Consider the following 16,535-nt stretch of genomic DNA (forward strand, 5'->3'; position numbering starts at 1 on the left):
CCAGGGAGCTCCTTTAGAAAGCAAGTTGCTGCCTCTCATCATTGTGATCTTACTGAGCCCTGCCACACAAACCATTCGTTACTTCTCACGCATGGCAAGTGAGAGGCAAAAAATACAAGAGTAAGATCAAAGTTAACTCTGGGCTGTTAAGTCCCAGTTTGTTTTTCTCTGCACTATAACTTCTTATTCCTATACCTGCTCCACAGTCACGGCACAGAGAAATCCCAATCACAAGCCACAGTGTGGCTTAGATGAGATAAGAGGGGCTCTGAGCAACACTGTAGAGTAAACTGAATCATTAAAAATCTTCCTGCAGCTGCTGCAAGAAGTGACTGCAAGAGAACACATGTCCACAACTACTATCTCCACCAAGTGGCCCCAAAACAGCAGCTCCTCTTCCCACCATGCTTCACGCTGGAGCATCTACAAGCACAAATACAGGCTGTGAGCTGTTCAGCACAGTGCAAAGCCAACATATATGGAGCCAAAATCCTCAAAAGCACTTATAAGGCACAATACAGGTAGGCCAGTATCTGCCATTTCCACAAGAGAGGGAATTCACTATAACACTGTGTACTTCTGTAGTGTAAATTCTTCTTTCTCAGACTTCAGCCAGGGGCAAGTCTATTGCAAATGGCCAAGTTACTCCTCTCTGCCAACAAACAGAAGAATAGGAAGGCTTCTTTTCAGCCAACAGAGCCCAAGCCAAGGCAGACCCTAGGTCCATCTGCTCCCATCCTGTCCCATGCTAGAGAATAATATCCATACTTCTATAGCAACAGATATCTAAAGCAAAAGGCTGATCAACCTGTACCCCACTGTACCGTGCATCAACTTGAAACAAAGCAACTCATTTCAGCACTCTGACCAAACAGGATGAGCGTTTGAACAGCTCCATCCTAAACTCACAGGTCTTTTTGGCGTTTCTGGATTTGAGCACGTGCTTTCAGATCCTCCTCCTCTTGCAGTTGCTTGGCCACCTGCAAGTCATGCTGCACCAGACGATTACGCTGAATGTTTGTCGCCAAGTGATGCTCAACTGGAAATAAGCACAGACAAGAGCCCCAAAAATCAGCCTGCTGAATGTCACAGTGTGAATGAGATGAAGAAGTGGGAGGGAGATTCCAGACTAGAAAGGAAGACAGTTTTCTGCAGGGTAATGTCATTAACTTCTCTACAGGTGGGTAAGCCCCAAATTGAAATTATGTCAGCAGCTTGAGACTGCCTCACTTCAACACTGAGAAGGCTGCATATACATTTATTACCAAAACAAGGCCTGCATATCTTAATTGCATACAGATTTGTAGGGATTTACTTTTAGGCTTTGTATTTCATTTTCTGGTCCCAGGAAACTACTCTAGATTAATAAAGTGGGGCTGGAAAGAACCATCAGAAGCCAATGAAAATGAGTGGAACGTAAACCATTTCTATGGATTCTTCCCTAACTCACTTTCAAGAAAATCCAAAGAGAGAAACTCCTCTTCCTTCCTATGTAATATGTTCCAGAATCTCACTAACTTTATATTTAGCAACAGAGCAACTAAACACCACAGTGAGCCCTTTACCATACATGGATAATGCCTCCAAGAAAAGATGACTGTAAGAACTGCAGCTTACAGCTTTTGTTCGGTGGTCTCACGTCCGAGCAGTAAGAGTCACTTCAGTGCAAGCTGCATGCTCAGTAGAGCCAATGGAACAGCACTGGCACCTAGTACTGCTAGATACCAATGCGACTGGCATGCAGCAAAACAGATTAGAGAGGCCACCTCAGCCCTGACTGAAAAGCAAACATTTCCTGTATAGAAATCACCAGCCACTTGTAAGTTCCTGGCTGTACTTTTTTTTTCCCTCTCTTTTTTAAAGCATGCAGCTGCCTTGCCTCAAAACGTCTTAATTAAAAGGAAGTCTCCGTTCTGAAGGCAGGCACTAGCAGTTCTGAAATCAGTCAGTAAGCAGGCCTCTACTGGCTGCTCTCAGGTCAGCCTGTAAAACGGGAAGCTTCCAGGCATGCTAGTCATTTCTAACAGCCTCACACAGCAATAAAACCTCAAGCGCACTCCCACATGCAATCTTATTATAATCAGCATAAAGAAACTCCACTATAAATGGAATGAGAAAACTATATACATGAAATGCAACCATCTCTAGAGGGCAATACAAGCTGGGGTAGAACACAGAGTAGTGTTACAGGACAGCAAATACAGCGATGATAACAATACTCCATTAGAAAGAATTAAAAAAACAAAAGCAGAGAGGATTGCTCTAAGCAAAAAAATGTAAACCGACAACATAAGAACAACACAGAAACAGTTATCTCCAGGGATACATTTGATTCAATTTGTTCCAAATATTGCTACTTACTTTCTTGTTCCTGCAAGTTATGGGCCAAGGTATGATCTTCCAGGACAGCAAAGTCTCGACACACTGCACGAGGAAACAAAGCCATGAGAATGACAATGAGGAGGAGGGAAGGGGAAAAAGACAAAAGAAAAAAGAAAAAATATCAATACAGATGCTTGGGTTCTGAAGCAGCACTGCCTTGCTCAAACCAGACAAAGTCAGCACTCAGAGGGCACATCTCTGTCCTGCTCCACAGCCCTGGAATGCCCACCCCTGGGCTGCTCACTCCCAGAGCCTCTGTCCCCTGCCATGCAGACTTTGAACATGGCCTGCATTCCTCATGCCAAGCTACGTCCCTTGCACTTGTCTCCCGTAAAGCAGCACGAAGCCAAGTTTGCAATACAGGCAGCTTTGCAAACATGCCCCACCTTTACACTACACACCTCTCTGGCTTCAAGTCATCACAAGCTGATAACAACTCTGTATTTACCCTGAGCATGGATGAAAAGTGGTTACTGGGACCAGCACTGATTGCTGTGCAATCACACCAGAAACTCATCCAACTTGCAATGCACGCGAACATTGTGCACAAGTACCCAACACAGAAAGTTAAGTGACTGAAACTGCAGTGGCTTGAACACGGCTGCAGCAAGAACCCGTAGTGGTTCAAACCTGCAATCTGACATTTGGTGTGCTTGGCACAATGTGCATTCCAAGGAAGCACTTTGCTCGGCATCACTGCACTCCCTAAGACTACTGAGGGCCTCCATTAGCTTTGCCAGGGTTTTACGACAGTTCCTGGGGCTGCTCTCTCTCCTCCACCAAAAGGAGTTTGGAAATTGTAGGGCAAAAGCAGAATACACAGATCTCAAATCCAATGCCCTCTCAACAGTTATGAGACTCTAAGCCCAAAAGAATCACAGGAAACTAATTTCTACTTAGATAAGCCTAACTTGGAAGTGCAAAAGGAAAACATTATCTACCCAGCCCTGCGATAGGAGTGGCTGGACACAGTCCAAAAGTAGACCTTGAAATTCTGAAAAACAAGCAACTCGATCTTCATGCTTATCATGAGAAATGACAAAAGGTTTCTTTTTCCCTTAGACACATGAATGAGTATTCAATACCCATTCAAACCATTCTCGCTCCTTCCATCAGCACATACCTCAGCCATGCCCAGCTCAGCTCCTCGGGCTGGTGAACAGCTGCCTAGCCCCGAGCCTGCTGGGCGTACTCCAGACAAGGGCTATCAAGTCATGTTCAGTTGAAAACTGCCCCTGAATTAACCTATGGACTTCAGACAAAATACAGACTTTCCCATGGAAATTTTTGAGCCAAAACTTAGGGGAGTCATTGGGTTGAAAAAGAGCTGAAATTTCCCATTGAAAATGTTGGTGGAAACCCATCTCCCCAAGACACACGCTCCTTTCTCAGGGGGAAGATTCTGTCTTCCCACCAAGCTGTTCTCAGACTCCAGAAGTCGACCTGCAACCCAAGACAACCCAAAACAACCACCCGCATCATTACCACCACGGGTAATTTTCAGCTTCTTTTTGGAAGCTGTGCTGACCCAGAGACAAATAAACAGGAAGAAGATGAGCACCAGTCTGAAAGGAGCATATTTTTACAAACGCCGATCACTTTCACTCTCGAGCTTTCAAAGGAATGCTCTGCCCACACTGTGGGAAAACACAAGGGTTTATTTTTAACTTGTTATGATAGGCAGTGGAGCAGTAAAACAGTCACACACCTACTGGGACAGGGCCACATGCACCGTCTGCTGCTTTGGGAGCAAAGACACACAAAGCGTGCACTGCTGCCCATGGAGCTCCCACTTCAAGGGGAGCCTAAGACCCCCAGGATGTAGGAAAGCTATAAGGGCAATTTCTTAGGAACACATTCATTGAAGAGTCTGAGCAGACACCATTTCCAACCCCACAAAGGGTAGAAAACACTGCAAGGGGAGGAAAAGGCAGCCGCAATCCCTTTGTCTCACAGTGACACATGCTGAGATGTATCAGGATGCTCCTCAGCACCCACAGGGCTTCACAGGTTTTTAGAAGAGCTGACTGCAGCCAAGTTAGTACTTTAACCAAAAATCCTGTTGAATGTGTCAAGGATAAGCCTTGGTGCATTTGAGGGCATTTTGCAGATGACAGACTGAAGTTAAGGCTGCACTTCAAGCAGCCCTCCCTTCAAGGTCAAAGGCAGTGCTTCAGGGAAGGAGGGACAAGCAGCAGGGTGGAGATGAGGACAGTGATTACGGTAACAATCCCAGAGTGACTCGTTTTAAGCATGTACAGTTCTGGATGGTGCAATTAAGGCTTTCTTTTTATTGCACAAGATATTGCATTGTAAGGATACTGAATGCTAACTAGCAATGAAACACTTCCAGTTGGCCTTTCCTATAAATAAATGCTTCCTCCAGCCACCAACCACAGCTGTTTCAGGCAGCAGTGCTGCTCACAGGTAACATGCTCAGGGTGTCAAGCATTCAGGAACACATTTTTATGGGATGGGGACAGATGTTCCCCAAAAAGTCTTTACTCTGTGGTCCCTAACACTATTTAGTTTCACAGAATGATGGTGAGTCAGCCACCTCCGGCTCACACAGCATCACCCAGCCTGCTGGAAAGGTACCTTTGGCTCAGAGGCTGGAGCTAAGCAGAGATATCTCAGTGCAGCACCACAAAGAGCCTGTCCAGATCCAGGGCTGTGCTTTCACCATATCTTTGAGAGCGCTTCCTCCTGGAGGTTTGATAACAACAACAGGGAAAAAAAAAAAAAAAAAAAAAAAATCCCACCCACAAACTAGAAGGAGAAAACAGCGCTGTATTTACCACAGTAGGTCTGTGAGCAAGTTCATTGCACAGATGCCTGAACAGCTGTACAAGCAAAACAAGGGAGCGCAGAAGCAAGGGCGAACATTTCCAGAGCTGCACATGTGAAGCATCTGCAAAGATTACGAAATTGCATCCCAGCCCTTCTGAACTCCCTTCTGCTCCCCGTGGCATTTAAGCTGTCGTGTTGGTCATGACGCTGAAGGTGCCGGCAGACCTTTGCTCCATCCTCACCTCCTCAGAGAGGCACACGTGCACAGAAGGACTTTAGATTCTGTGCTCCATTCTGCTCACGCCCAGCTACACTTTGCTACTCATGTGGGAAAAATCATGGTGACAGAAATATACTTGGTGTGCATGCAAAAAGGCAGAAGGCCTGTGGTAGAACACCCCTGCTCTTCTCCCAGCAGTCTTGCACCAAGGCCCACAGAGAGTCTCACCTCCTCCAGTGAGCTTCATTCCTACAGCACAACAGGGATTTTTTTTTACCTATTTTATTGTTTTAATGGATGGCAGTTCTCCTAAATCCATGAATGGCTAACTGGAGCATACAGACTTCACCCCATGAGGCTGAAGTTGTTGGCAGAGCAGAAGGAGATGTTCATCACTGCCTGAAACTTGGCTGGACTGAATGCCCCTAACTCATCTGAGCACATTATTCCCAAGTTCTGTCAGCCTGAGAACAACACGCAAAGGAGGATGAGAACATCCCATTATGAATGGAACAGAGCGCTGTCAGCCAGCCAAGTGGCAGGAGATGGGGACACCTGCAGCAAATTTGGGAGTGATGGCAAGTGCCGAGTGCTCCCTCAAGATGGACCCAGTGTTCATGGCACAGAGCCTAGGACAGCTGCAGGAAGGCCAAAAAAACCAACTCTCTCCTTCCCTGAAGGTGCATCCAACAATAAGGCTGATAGGAAATTACTGAAGATGTAGATTGGATAGATGTGGTCCGAAATGAAGCTACAGCAGCACTGAGCCCTCATTCTCAGCTCATTATGTGGCATTACTGGCACTGGGTTCATGCTGAGAAATAGGACGGCCCCAGTGACAACAGAACCACAATTCCTCCTCTCTGAGAGGCTCTGCACTGTGGAATAAGCAATCTGTTTACCTATTCCCTAATTGCATGGCTAAGAAATGAAAAGGTAAGATTGATGCTTGTTCACCGCTGAGAATTAACTCAATTTCCCATCCCCAGGCCCTGGCTGCAAGCCATCAGGCAGTCAAACAAGCAGCAGGGGCACAATCAGAGCAGCTGCAATCGGCAAGTCCAGCAAAGCATGAAACACTGACAACAGGTTTGCCCCAGGCTGATTAAACCAATCTGCTGGGTCACAGCAGGGAGTGTGCTGGGATGTGCACTTCTGGCACAGCTGTGAACAAAAGCGATGCCAGCACAGGAATGCCAGTAGAGAAAGCAATGGCTAAGGCATGGCAGGAAGCACAGAATCATATCATGGAATTATTAAGGTTGGAAAAGACCACTAAGATCATTTAGTCCAGACATCAACCCATCACGCCATGCCCACCATGTCTCTCAGCGCCATATCAGCACAGTTCTTCAACACCTCCAGGGACAGTGACTCCACCACCCCACTGGGCAGCCTGTGCCAGTGCAGCACCACTCCTTCTGCAAAGAAATTTTTCCTAATATCCAACCTCAACCTCCCCTAGCACAGTTTAAGGGCATATTTGTCACCCTACTTGGGAGAAGAGGCCAATCCCCACCTCACCACAACCTCCTTTCAGGTCGCAGAGAGCAACAAGGCCTCCCCTGAGCCTCCTCTCCTCTGAAAAACCACACTTCCCTCAGCTGCTCCCCATGATTTGTGCTCCAGATCCTTCACAACTCCATTGCCCTTCTCTGGACATGCTCCAGGGCCTCAGTGTCTTTCTTGCAGTGAGGAACCCAAAGCTGAATACGGTACTCGAAATGCGGCCTCACCAGTGCAGAGTACAGAGGGACGATCACCTCCTGCTTGTTGCAGCATTTCTGATACAAGCCAGGATGTTGTTGGCCTTTTTGGCCACCTGGGCCAAAACCTGAGCCAGTGCTGGTTCATGTTCAGCCAACTTCTGAGTAACACTACCAGATCCCACCACAAAACCCACGCAGTGGCATGCGATGGGGAGCTCGTTTGCTGCAGGGACCCAGAAGAGTCTCCCTGTAAGCCCCATGCACAGGCCTCACTTGCTGCTAGAAGTTCAGCCCCAAAATGTGCCTTTCAAAGCATCACTGAGGCACAGGGCTTTTGTGAGCACGGCTGAAGCCCTGTCTTAGGTGCAGCAACTTGGCAAAATTTCACAAAGTAATCTTTTCCTCTGTCTATCCTGCTGCACCAGCTTCCTCCAGCATTACCTCAGCCTCATAGCTCAGCACTTTAACACTGAATTGCTTCAAAGGGAGTGAGGTAACCACAACAGAGGAGCTAAGGCAGCCTCAATCCTGTGTGACTGAGGTAGGGAAGGGCAGCAGAGCGAGCAGGGCCTCCAGCAGGCCATACCTCACTTGTGCCTGGCGGCCTGGGCCGCGCCATGTGACATCAGCCCAAGGGCTCCATGTTGGTGCTGGCCTTCTGATGTGTCCCGGGAGCCCTGCCAGCTCGACACAGGCACACTCCCAGCATTTCCTTTTGGGGTTTAAAAAACCATCCCTTGCTCCCCATCCCCTCCCACTCCCTGCATTCTCCCCCTCAGCATCATGTGCTGGATGGTTCACAAAATAAATGAGAAGGTGTGAGTCATGCTTAGCTCCAAACATCTGCAGTTTCTGAATCCTGAAGCAAAGGACAGCAGGAAGGGGAGACAGTGACACAGGAAAAGAAGAAAAAAAAAAAAGAAAAAAAAAAAGTTTCAGCAGCTAAAGCTGCTTCTTCAGGCCTAGAGAGCTAACAAATTAATTGGAGAGCAATAAGCAGAGCCTGTTCCAAACCAGCAATCTTGGAAAGATGCTGAGTTAATAAAACTGCAAATCAGAAAGAACAAGTGGCACCACAGGGACTATATCAGCCAGGTGAGTGCTCCAAGATTTCCTTGAGTCCAAGATGACCTGGCCGAGCAGCCCTGGCTGGGGAAAGGGATAAACCAGGGGCAGCTCCAGAGGGACTGCAGTTCCAGCACCGCCTGTTTTGTGAGATACATGGCCTGACCTCAGTGCTTCTCATTTCCTTCCTGCCTCTCCCATTGCACTGAGAGATTCTTGAGCTTGTGCTAATCCACATCACATCTCAGCAGCATTCCTGGGACTCTGGTCACCATGGGCGACCAGTGCCAAGGAAATCAACCTCACACAGGGAGAAGATGGCTCCTGAGAAATAGACAGGACCAGGCAGGCTGCGGAAGGAAGCATGAAGAAGCTGGGCAGCCCCCACTGATAGCAAGCAGAAAAGTCTCTGCTTTGCTCTTAAAACAGAGCACAAAATATCTCCACCACCAGTGTGGTTTGTTGTTGGTTTTATTTTTTTTTAATTGGCAGTTCTGGCCCAGAAGCTAAAAGCAGCTTGGGGTTTGGGAATGAGGTTATCCTTGCTGCTCTAAAGATAATGCCTTAAGGTCAAGGGTATGAGAACCTTGTGCTCTCTGCACCATTCCCCAACAATAAGCTGTCACCTGTCCAACCTATGCTTTGCAATGGAAGTTTGCATATATTTTGGAACCAAATCCTCAGAACACAAGCCTATTTTGTTAACCTGCCTTGAAATAGAAATCAGCAGCTCTCCCTTCAGGAAATGTCTTCTCTAAGCCCACCAGTTTGGCACTGTCTTTTCAGTAAACACGCCTGTGAACTGTACTCTAGAGCAGTCCTCAAGCAGAGATAGCATCTGCTGAGCACTCCAACAGAGGAGGTGACGTGCTTGCATAGACAAAGAAGAATCTCAAAGATTGCAAAAAAGTAGCACCACAAGGGACCTCAGAAGGTCATTTCAGACCATGCCCCAAAATGACTGAAATCTCTCATACTGTTTTTATTACAGACATCTTTTTCAATGTTGGATAATTCCACCCTATTTCATCTTCAGTCTTTCTAGATACGAGCACTTATCTGCCAAGCTTAACACATAATCCATAGGTCAGGAATGTTAAATACCATGTTTTTGGTTTTCAGAATACACTGAGTTTAAGCACTTCAAGCTCACACATGTGCTTGAAAATACAGCCCCCAGAGTCACAGACTTGGCCAGTAGCTTGGCCACTGTTATGCCAGAGCCAAGCAGCAGAGCTCAGGCCACCAAATATTATTCACAATATTCAAAACACAGCTAAGTTTGTATGTGAATGAAGTTAATCTTTAACTATGGATGAAAACAGAAGTCGCTTCTGCAGCCCTCCTCTCCAGCATCTGACACAACTTCAATTGACTCAGCCAGCACATGTGCAACATGAAAAGCTAACAGGACAGAAATTTTCCAAGCAGCCAATGCCTGCACTGCATAACAAATACCACTGCCCCTTCCAAGTGTGTTTTATCCCTACTTTGCCTAGGGGTGAAGCAGCGTGCATGTTGGGGAAAGGAGAGCGGAGTTACCTTTACCAGGAGACCACACTCCCTGGCTCACAGATGTCTCCACAAGCTATAAGTAACGAATGCCCTGAGTGGTGTCCTATGGATCATACAATGCTGTCCTTTTTTGGAGGTTTTCGTTGTGCGTTTTTCTGCAGACAGGATGTCATGGCAGTTTTAGTTTTAAGTCCAACACCACTCATTTAAACCGCTGTAAGGGAACAAAAAAAGTCTCCTTTCACGCGCAACTCAAAACAGCCACCCACTCAGCAAACTGCTCAGGCATGGAGCTCACATCTCAAGGGATCTGTGCTATTTACACTCCCTGCCCCCACTGTCATCTCAGCAGCAATCATCCTATTTTACTTTGATCTGGTAAGTAGCTTTCACTACAGCATTTTAAACAATTTTATACTACGCAATTGTTGAAAGGACACACTGATTTCCCAGATAGGTAAAACTTCTGTTCTTTGCTCAGCACAAGCTGAAACCCCTCACTCAGTTCAGCAGTTTCTCTGGGGAGGGCTGGCAGGTTGCACCCCATGGGTTGAAACAGCTCCCAGGAGCCACAGCACCCTAGGATGCTTCATCCACATTTTAAACCCTCCGTTTCAGGCAGTCATGAATAAACTCACAGAGCAGCTCCGCAGAGATGGAGCCAAGATAATTCAGTGTCAGCTCTCCCAAGCTTCTCCTCCAGCATAATCCTAAAAGATAATGCAGCAGAATGCAAGAGAGCAGGGGGCCAGGACCAGGCTCTCAGCACCTTTCCAGTACAAGTTCATGCATCACTTTGAGGACTCCATGCAAGGCTGACTGCTAAAAGCTGATGCTCTCACAGAAGGTGCCAAGTACCAAGAAGAGTTCCAGTTCCTCTTAAAACCCCTCAGTGTGGTTTCACACCCCAGTGAGCTTGCAGTCATTTGGAGGAGCAAGAGAAGTATCACTTTCTTTCCAGTCCCCAGATGACTGCAGCCAAACCAGAGACTGCTCCAAAGCTTGTACTAATCCAGAGCCACAGCCAGACTGATGGCAGCATCAGCACACATACACAGACAAATCAGGTTTTATTCATTACATCAGATATGCAAGAAGCAAAGCTCCAGCAGGACAGGCCTCAGGGCAGCCCCTCAGGCTCACTCCAGCCAACTGCTACGTTCCAAGCAGAAGGTGTCAGAGCTGACTGCAGCATGACTTCCAACTGACTCCTGCAGATTCCTATCAGCTCCCTTCTTCCTAGGAAGGAGCACTCCTGTCTGCCGCCTGCCCAGCCACTGCCAGTGCTCGGGATGAGCTGCTCTGTGATCTGCTTTCTGAGGACAGCCTTCCTTCATAGGAAGGACAACAGCAAAGGATGCTCTGCCTCATTTTCAACTCCTTTTTATTATTTTTCATTTATTTACTTCCCCATTCACCAGCCCCTTTTGGGCGCTCTCCCCCCCTCACTTCCCACACATAAGTTCTCCAAGTTCATTAGTCAGCTCTGAAGAACACAAAGTACCAAAGCTGGCTTCAGATCAGTCAGACCTTCACAGCTATCTCCAGAAGAGCCACAAGTCAGCAGAGCTGCAGTACCGAGAACGCATGTCTGCCTTCCTGTCAGAGCCCTGAGTTGGAACCCTGCCCTTAGAGCAGCTAAGATCAAAACCAGCAGGATAAGATGGTAAGAATACAGTCCCGGCCTCTGGAGCCAGATGGGCAGAGAGATGAGGATCACAGTGCAAACCTGAAACAAGCTGCTTTGTGGTCATGCTCCAAGAACTCAAAATTAGCTTAAGGACAGCAAGAAGTAAGTCTTTTCCTTTGCAGGGGGCGAGGGGGACGGAGGTCAATCCCCTCTATACGATACAATATACACACCAGCTTGGGGACTGAAAAAAACAGACAACTAAAATCAGGACCCGAAGCAAAAGGTATCTGAAGAAGGCAGGCAGGGCTGAGGCAGGGCTGCCCATCCCTCCTGGCAGCACCAGGCAGTGAGAACACAGGGCCCTCAGGCGCTGCAAATAACCCCAGCAGAGCCCAGCCTCTTCCCAACACAACTTCCTTCGGAAACCTGGCGCCGGCTGCAACGCCTGCAGGAGAGCAGAGAGCTGTGAACAGCAGCTCCACGTGCCACAAAAACAGCCAACACCCTGATGGCTTGGAAAGCTCCCAGGTCTTTCCTTGCCATCCTCTACTGCTTCACCCCAGTGATGTGGTAGTGCTGCTGGGGCACACTGCAGCCTCCTGTCCTGTCTGGTTACAAGTGGCCAAAGCAACGTGCACTCATAGCACTCATTTTACAGTGCCTTCAAGTATTTGCCCCTTTGCCATCGCTAACTGAACATCACATAATTAGCCCACATAGCACTTCCTCTTTTCCCCCAACCACAGACTCCTGATTCACGAGAACATGTGGGAGAAGGAAGAACCACACAGACATGCATACACAAACTCTGTGCACAGTTTTTTAAACTTCCTCTGAAAAGAGAAGAACACATCACCTGCTAACCACTGCCACTTTCTGTCCTGAACAGCACTCACCAAAGGCACAGGTGCTCTGCTCTCCTAGCAGCAGTGTGCCATGGCTTACAGGGCTAACCTATAGTGAGTGGGGTGGGGTCTTTTTTATGGACCAAGAGATGGTGCAAAGGCTTTTATTTTAAAAAACCATCAATATGCTTCCATGTGGCTGGCTTACTACCAGCTTTGTAAGGATACAGGGCTGCTCTGCCTTCCTGGGTGGAAGTGCCCAGCAGCCCTAAATTTCTGAAGTTTTAAGGCAGTTTTAGCAACTCCTCAGTCATCTTTCCACAGTCTTTTGGCCTTTCAACCAGCGCTAAGCAGAGGAGCAGCAGCAAGTATGTGGAAGGCAGCCAGCTGCACACATGCTGGGACAGGGACAAGGAAGCAGGGAGGGAACATGTCACTTTGTCCCACAAATCATCACACTGATTTGAACTGCAAGAAGGAAAACAAGGCTCTGAGCAAAAAGGAAAACAAGGCTTATTGCAGCAAAGCAGAGGCATTTCATACAGCCCTGAGACACGCTTCCCCAGGCAGGGCTTCCTTGTGTGGCCCCAGCGTGGGCACTACTGGCCCACCCTGGTCTTTACAGCTGCTGTCTCCACGTCCTGACATGCACGAGCTTTCTGATGGGAAATTAAAGATTAAGCAGAGGCCCACGGTCACAGTAAACACAAGGCTGTCTACAAGTCACTGCTCAGACAGCAGCAGTGGCAATGTCTTGTACTGCCAATGGGGGAGAGCCTCCTCCCTCGCTGCCACCTCCAAGAGTGCCAATGGGTAAAACAGACCATGCCTCCTTTATCCCAGCTCCAGCACTTCTCTGCTCATCAGTAGCTAAGAAAACATATGCCTGCAGAAGGCATGAGTACAAGTCTGGAAGCTCCTGTCTGCCAAAGGCTGCTTTTTCCTTTTTTTTTTTTTTTTTTTTTTTTTTTTTTTTTTTTTTTTTTTTTTTTTTTTTTTTTTTTTTTTTTTTTTGTTCATGGCAGCTCACAGAGGGCAATGCACAGGATGGTAGGGATGGCAGGAGGCAGACCTGCCTGCTCAGAGCCACAAGCACAAAATGCTAATCCTGCCCACCTCCTCTGCCAAGTGCTGCAGACCCAGGACAGCTGAATGAACAATAAAACTTTCACCCAGATTTAACCAGAAGCAAAATGAGCACCAGCTACTGAATTTCTGAACGCTGGAAAAACAGACCTCCTATTACTCAGAAGAGCTGGACATGAACCAATGACCTAGAAAGAAAATCCCATTTTCATGTCCCGTCAGCCCCTACCCTTGCTGCCCCCAAGCCATCCAGCTTGCCTGCATTTTTCAGAGTGCTTCTCAGAGGAAGTCACCAAGCAAAAAACTGTGACACAGCACATGATGCTTCATGAAAAAAACACCATCTGGAGCCAAGGGGCACAGTGCAGGTGGCTGCAGGGTGACCTGGCTGATCAGCAGCTGCTCTCAAGACTTGCCCCCATTACACTAATCCAGCTGGAATCCAACCCTTCTACACGAGCACAGCCCCCACCACCACCCCCCTGGAAAAACCCCAGCGTGGAACCCACCCCCACATATCCGTCACAGAACCTCTTCAAAACATTGAGCCCGCTGGGGGTTCTGATAGACATCAAGTTTCCTCCTTGCAGTGCCCTACTGCAGAGCACACAGACACCGAAATGGTAAGCTGATAAGATCAGGCAGTCTGCTGCTCGGGACACTGTCTGTCTGGCATTACAAGGTTCACCCTGCAGCAGTGCCACAGAGGTCAGAGGGAAGGTGCTGTGGCTGAGAGGAAGATGGATGCTTACCACAAGCTTATTCCATTTGTGATAAGGCAAAAAAAAAAAAAAAAAAAAAAAAAGACAGGCTGCCTGCCCCTGGGGCTGCCCGACAAGGGGAAAAATAAAGCTCCAAACCCTTCCTCCTCACCCAAAGCAGCACCGCATCTTTTACTACCACATTTGGGAAACAACCAGAAGCACTTTACGTGTGAATCAGAAGCTCCAGGAAGTCAAAGCAAATGCTTAAGGAAGAGCAGAAGTCAGAGTGAGCACTGTTGCTGCGCTCTCAGGGTGCAAGTAGAATAAGTAGAATGGAGCCTAAGTGACAGCAGCGTGGCTGCATAGATTCTACAGACAGGTGCAGACACACTGCCCTTCTTTTTCTTCTTAATGCTATTAAAAATAGTACTAAATGAGAACTTCATCCACTGCAATTCTCCACCATTCTGAAGAGCTGTGCACTGCAGGACCAGGGTGCTGGGTCTGCCCTTCCCTCTCCCAGACCCCTCTTCCTCTGGAAGGGCTCAGGCCAACACTGAGCTCTGCAGCCCCAGCTCTCATCTCTGCAGGGAAGGATGGCTGCCAATTCTCACTTCTAGTAATGCATCAGATCTCAAGAGATGAAAGACACGTGCAAGCAGAGCTCAAGCCAGCTTGTTGCTTGCTTTGCAAGTAACCAATTAAAATAATATTTCCAGGATTCTTTTGTCCCTGAAAGACTCACAGATTAGACCTCCAGTGTAAGAGATCTGTGTGCAGACAGCTGAGCAATGCCCCAGGGAGGGTCAGACGAGTACACACAGACCCAAAGCCACTCTGTGAAAAGAGAACATCATAGACACTGGAGAGGAGAGCAGAGACACTCAACCCACATATTGCAGCCACCACCAAAGCCTTCAGCAAACGCCTTACAAGAGCTTTGCTAACCACAGTGGTCAGAGCAGGCACTTGGCATGCCTGGAAAGAGGTTATAACACCAGGCTGCTGCACCAGGTCTGGCTGATGCTGGAAATGAGTGCTTTAAGTGTATATTTTATACTAGTAAACCAAATAAAGCGGACTGGATGAACAAGCTTTCACCAGCAAAGCCCCATCTACGACAAGCCTTCAGCTAATATAGGTGGCTTTGAAAATGAAAGAAAGAAAGAAAGTAACCACAAGAAGGAAGCACCGGGCCGCAGCTGGTGGATTTTCACTGCACTGCACAGCAGCAACCAGGCTGTAAAACAGCTTTAAGACTACAAGAGAAGAGCCGGATGGCACCGTCACATGGCTGTCCCAAGGGAAGCACTGGGAAAGGACCCACACAGCCCCCCAAAGGGAGCTGAACAAAGTCCTCACACCACAACAAAGCATGGAACCATGCTGTTAATGAACGACTGAGCTGACCTTTGCCCAAAATGGAGAAAGGGAACGTTTTGTGGTTGTTTTTTTTTTTTCTTTTTTTTTTTCCCCCAGAAGAATCAACAGTGATTTCTGTATCAGAAGAACAAATATTTCCCCAGGCACGGAAGGTGATGCATTTCTTCCCTTGGCTGGCATTCACTCTGAGCATGAATAGACCTAAACCAGGCCATACCTCGGTTTCAACACTCCGCACAACAAAAACAAATGATATCACTGAACTGAGAGCTCGGAACGGGCCCGAGGCTCTGCAGAAAGCAACTCGGGCCTCGGCGGCCGTGCAGGTCGGAGCTGCTCAGGGCACCGCTCCCATCCAGCGAGGTGGGGCGGACAGCAGCCTCGAACCGGGGTCCCCCGGAGGCGCAGCGTCTCTCACCGCAAGCGCAGGTTCACCCGGAGCCCGCTGAACGCAACCGAGCCAGCCCAACCACGTGCAGGCTGCCCTCACAAGGCTGTCATCCCACCGAACCGACCCGCTGCAAGGGTTAACGGCATTCATTTTCTCGAGCAAGCACACGCAGGCAGGCACTGAGAACGAGCAACGCTAAAACCGGGCGCCACAATTTCACGTTCCACCCCGGCTTCCGCCAGCCGCAGGGACGTGCGGGGCAAAGTACAAAACGGGATTGCGGCAGAGCCCCGCACACCCATCCCCATCGCGGCTCCGGGCACCGCTCCTCGCCCGCCGGCACGCACGCGCTCCCCGCATCCCGGCGCCCGTACCTTCCTTGACGCCGGGCAGCTTGGACTGGTCGATACCGATCTCGGCCATGCTGCTGCAGCCGCCGTGCGGGGCGGGCAGGCCCCACGCTGAGGGCAGAGCCGCCCGCGCCCCGCCGCACAGCGCGAAGTTACCCGCGGAGGGATCCGGAGCGAGCGGCCGTACGGCGCGGCGGAGGGGACAGAAAGCGGCAGGGAGGGCGGGAGGGGCGGGGCTGTGCGCCGGGCGGCTCCGGGCCGCTGCCCTTTGGGTTTGGCCGCGCCGATTGGTCTTTGTTTTCCCCTTTTTCTTTCTTCTCCCTTTGCTTTCAATCTCCCTCTCCCTTCCCCCCCCGACCGTTTTCCCTGATTTTCCCTCCTTTTCCGTTATTCTCCCTTACTTCTCCCTATTATCCACATTTCTCCCCCCTTTTCCCGATTTCCCTCTGTTTTGTTCCCTTG

The 16,535-nt window shown here is 48.7% G+C and overlaps 1 protein-coding gene across 1 annotated transcript in view; it reads right to left on the minus strand.

The window, feature by feature from the left end:
* CCDC50 (coiled-coil domain containing 50) overlaps nucleotides 1-16,146 on the minus strand; it is a gene marked incomplete at both ends in the record, with an annotated part of 33,305 nt that extends 17,159 nt beyond the window's left edge. The window contains 3 exons of the mRNA XM_079539937.1: nucleotides 910-1,039; nucleotides 2,362-2,424; nucleotides 16,098-16,146. Coding sequence (XP_079396063.1) covers nucleotides 910-1,039; nucleotides 2,362-2,424; nucleotides 16,098-16,146 — 242 coding nt within the window. The remainder of the gene's footprint in view (nucleotides 1-909; nucleotides 1,040-2,361; nucleotides 2,425-16,097) is intronic.
* Nucleotides 16,147-16,535: the final 389 nt, after the last annotated feature.

This window comes from Tetrao urogallus, assembly GCF_951394365.1.
Source record: "Tetrao urogallus genome assembly, chromosome: 9".
Lineage (NCBI taxonomy): Eukaryota > Metazoa > Chordata > Aves > Galliformes > Phasianidae > Tetrao > Tetrao urogallus.